General features: G+C 42.2%; 1 protein-coding gene across 1 annotated transcript in view; it reads left to right on the forward strand.

Annotated features, from left to right (window-relative positions):
* ankrd13b (ankyrin repeat domain 13B) overlaps positions 1-4,513 on the forward strand; it is a 36,605-nt gene that overhangs the window by 23,908 nt on the left and 8,184 nt on the right. Inside the window, exons 9-13 of the mRNA XM_032509969.1 lie at positions 334-398; positions 1,467-1,603; positions 2,374-2,531; positions 2,792-2,980; positions 3,735-3,898. Of these exons, the coding sequence (XP_032365860.1) occupies positions 334-398; positions 1,467-1,603; positions 2,374-2,531; positions 2,792-2,980; positions 3,735-3,898 (713 nt within the window). The remainder of the gene's footprint in view (positions 1-333; positions 399-1,466; positions 1,604-2,373; positions 2,532-2,791; positions 2,981-3,734; positions 3,899-4,513) is intronic.

Below are 4,513 nucleotides of genomic sequence, written 5' to 3' on the forward strand. Positions count from 1 at the left end.
TCATTTTGTCAACCCTTGTAAAAAAAAAAAACTTTTGAGTGTGATATACTGTGTATCCCAAGTTTTTTTTTTACTATGAGTGATGGAATCCTAATTCAAACACGTTTTTTTTCTGCTTATTTTCATGAAATTCATATTGCTGCTAGTTTCAGATCAACTGATATTTAGAAAATATTGTGGAGCGACTCTGATCTCATTTAGCTGTTTAAAACGCAATATACTTCGGTTCAATTTAATCAGTTTAGGAGACTAGCAGACTCAGACTAACAGGACAGTTTGAGTTTGTGTAACTATTCTCTCAGTCGAACTCGTCACTGCTGTGTCTCTGAGCAGGGGGGAAGACTCCACTGCAGAACTTTCTTGGGATTGCTGAGCAACACATGGGGCCTAACAACGGGGTAAGTGGGCAGTTTATTTACACATTGAGTCCTAATTGTGGTTAATTATCAGTTTTTTTATTTGTTTCATGGGTTGAGGAAATGCAATATATTTTTAAACCAAATCTAATAAAAACACACAGTGGTTGGGCTGGGAACAAGGATGTTTTTACCTGAAAGCAGTGATTAATGGGCTCTGGTGCTGGCCACGAATGAATCACCATCTTCATTATTAGCATCATCACCATCACCTTCCCTCTTTAGATGGACAGTGGATGTATGAATCCTTGTCCACTCTGTCAACAGGAAAGCATGCCTGCAGAGTAAAGCAATAATTCAGAGGCTCCAACCTGCTCCAATATAGTTTTTTTGAAATTTGTTTCTGCTCAAGAGCTTCTATGACTCATAGGCCCCTCCTCCTCTTCTTTCTGTATTCTGTCACCTATGCTCTTATGAGCGTAATGCCTCTCTGTCCTCTCTACACAGCACTGAGACTTTATAGGTTCTGACATAAGCTCTGCAGATATATTTGTGCAACTGTAAAGCTGCAATGCAATTTCAATTTTGCCAAACCCTAAATTGATTGTGATGAATTGACTGCAACTGGAAGGAAAATAAAACACGGAAATAATTGCTCTCCGGTTTCACAAGCAGCCTGTACCTCCTCCCGTAGTGGTGGCCAGCCTTTGACAGGTTGACTTACTTCAAACTTAACAGTCGACAGTGAGCTACTAATTAGACCATGAACCAGTTGCATTTACCGTAACGATGTAAAAATACTAGAATAAAAAAACTGCTTTGTCATTTGTTCTAAGTAATGGCTTTGGAGCAAAGTTTTTTCTTTCATTGAGCTGTTGAAAATGTCAGAAGGTAAGAGGAAAGCCTTGAAATCCCAGTAGGTGGTGAGTGTTTTGTTCCACAACAGAGAATAAAGCTGAGAAAGTGAGTTTGAAAAACCAGAAATCTTTGCACTTTGTAAAGTAATCTTTGAGTCTGGTACTGAATAAAAATCCTTTTGATTATATTTTTTATTATATCAGTGGAAGCTTTAGTGGTAACATCTGGATTTTAAAAATCTACTTTCTGCAGGCCCTGGTGACCCAGATGTCATGTCCTGCGATAACCAATCCAGCAGCGCTGACGGCCGAGGAATACTTTAACCCGGTCTTGTCCCCGACCCAGAGGGACATTGGCCACCCGTGCCAGCTCACCACTAAGACCCAGAGGTGACGGACAGACAGGATCACAGACCAGCAGATATACAGTACATACAGTGAAGTTGCCCTCCAAACGCACTGCCAAGTGCCAGAGCTGACAAAGTGATGGACAGAGTAGACCGTCTCTCTCTCTCTCTCTCTCTCTCTCTCTCACACACACACACGCACCCACGGATAAAATGAGCCGTCCATCGAGATCCTGATGGGAAAAGACGGACAAATAATATATTCACACAGCTCATTACACATCTTGACTAATTACCCAAAAGAAGGAACCCTGCACTGTCTCTCAGGATAAACCGAAACATTTTATGTTATTGCTTCTATAACGTAGCTAATGATAGCATCTCGTCCACCTGCCAACCTGCTGTCCAAACAGCCGCCCAGTGTTTCTTTAACTGAATATCAGCCTGTCTGTCATTTTAAGTTGTCAGTTTCACTGTTTTTTGGCATCTAAAAACCTGACAGTACATCATTAGGATGACTTGAGGTTTTAGAGCTGCCTCTCAATGCTGTGCTCACTGTCGGACAAGATAAAATACAAGCATAGATTGGTCTCAATTTGAACACGACTCAGCAGATTGTCGGCCGTTAGCTGATGCAATCAATGTCTTTGTGTATCTCTGGCCAAAGAGCTACCCACTTAAATTAGGACATAGCCTACTGTAAATTCCTTCAATTACACTGAAGTCAGAATTGTATTTTGTCATTTTCATCAGCAAACTCAGTTACTAGTCACCTTTTCAGTATCCTCAGTGTGTATGTGTTCTTGTTTCCAGGTTTAAAGCCAAGTTGTGGTTGTGCGAGTCCCATCCTCTGTCCCTGGCAGAACAAGTGGTGCCTATCATCGATCTCATGGCAATCTCGAACGCCCTGTTCGCTAAGCTGCGTGACTTCATAACTCTGCGTTTGCCGCCTGGCTTCCCTGTCAAGATCGGTGAGTGCTGGGAGAGTGAGATGGATGGAAGGACGAAGGGAGTGAAGTTAAAATAATGGCCGGTTAAATAAAGGGGATAAAGAGAAATTAAAATAGATACAAAGATGGATGGAAAGAAATGAAGACAGGGGATAAAGTGATTAAAAAAGGACAGAAAACATTGCACATTTGCTTACTAAAAAAGAAGAAGATGAAAGTAGATAACTTAACAACAACGACAAATGTTATCTTCTGATCCATTTCATCATTACTCCCCGCAGAGATCCCTCTCTACCACATCCTGAATGCCAGGATCACCTTCAGCAACCTGAACGGCTGCGAGGAGGGGACGGGCGTCCGTGCCGACAACGAAGTGGGGGTGGAGGGGGATGGACAGAGGGACACCCCCAGGACAGACACCCCTTCTCCAGGCAGTGACTCTTCCAGCGTCTCCAGCTCCAGTTCCACAAGTGAGAACACGCTCCCAAAGTTCACCTACAGTGTTTCCTGGTGAATCACAGTGCCGTCTTTTCTGAAATCTTCCTTCTTTTTCAGTCTCAGCTCAACTGTAAATTCTGCAAATTTATTTCAACAAGCTGTTGTATAAATCTCTACTAACAGAACCTAACCCGTACGCCGGTACAAACCGTTTACAGTTGCGTGATATTTATGAGCAGTATTTATCACTGATGTTGGATGCAAGGTTATGTTCTTTCATCCATATTATGGCTTACTCATCATCCAAACAGCAATTTAACTTGATTGGGATTATTTCAGAATCTAAAGGTCTAGTTCTGTTCACTCTGTCCAGTTTACAACATGTAAGTTTTGCTGCTTAAATATCAGACGATAGCAGCGGCAGTGGCATTTCTGCGCACATGGAAACGTTTACAAGCAGCATCTCTAATCCTTAACGTAAATTGATACAGAAAACACTTATACATTAATAGATCATTTAAAAAGCAATGGAGCCTGCAGGGGCAGTTACACGTCCATGTGGGTTTTTCCGGGTTTGAAAATGTAAACACTTGAGTAGTAGAAGTATTTTAGAAACCGCAGTATGGAAGGAAAATTCCCTGACAACTTCTTTAACTTTTCTCTCTTTCACTCAGAAATGACTATTCTGTTTTTCCTTTCCTGCTCTTTTCCTTAAGCCTAATCTCCTTTACTGTTAGATAACACTCCTTCCCCTCTCTTGCCCTTTGCCTTCCCCGTGTGCTGCAGTGTCATGCCGAGCCGGAGAGATTCCCCCATGTGTGTTTGAGCCTCCGCCTGGATACTCCATGCTGGGGAGCAAACAGAGAGACAGCATAAGGGATGACGAGGAGGACCTGCTGCAGTTTGCCATACAGCAGAGTCTGCTGGAGGCCGGCTCCGAATATGATCAGGTGGGCTAGGGTTGGGCGGTAATACGGTGTACCGCAGGGTCTTACAAATAACAACGTATTAGTTTCAATCCCATCATCTCACTGGTCTCGAAGAAGAGCACAACCTCTGCAGTTTGGCAGCATTTGAGGTTCCGACCTAATGAGAAGGGAGAGGTGTTTCAGTATTAGTGTTGTGTATTCAAATTCTGAATTAGTCTCGATAATACCGTATACCGTGATAAAATAGGGAGGTTTGACGGTATCAAAGTTTGGATACTGCCCAACTCTAAGGTGGGCTGACTGTGACACTCCTGCGATGTTATCAGTTATCTGTTCAGAAGTTGAAGAAACACCAGGCAACCTTGTTTAACTGACTGTTAAGCCTCACCCCCTCCTCAGTTAAGCTTGATTTATGAACCTGTGCAATGGTTAAATTGGCTTTTGTAGAGAGGGGGAGCCTGTATTTATGGTGATGGTCATTCAAATATAAATAGAATAGAATATAGAATATATTGCAATAAGGTTCTTAGGTATTCTGTGTTGCTTTGTATTTAATCTCCTTTAGATCGACCTTTCTAATTGTATCTGAGTCAGCACACATGTTGCTTAGGCATCATTTATTCTTCCCTCTTTTGC

Source organism: Etheostoma spectabile, chromosome 3, assembly GCF_008692095.1.
Source record: "Etheostoma spectabile isolate EspeVRDwgs_2016 chromosome 3, UIUC_Espe_1.0, whole genome shotgun sequence".
Taxonomy (NCBI): Eukaryota; Metazoa; Chordata; class Actinopteri; order Perciformes; family Percidae; genus Etheostoma; species Etheostoma spectabile.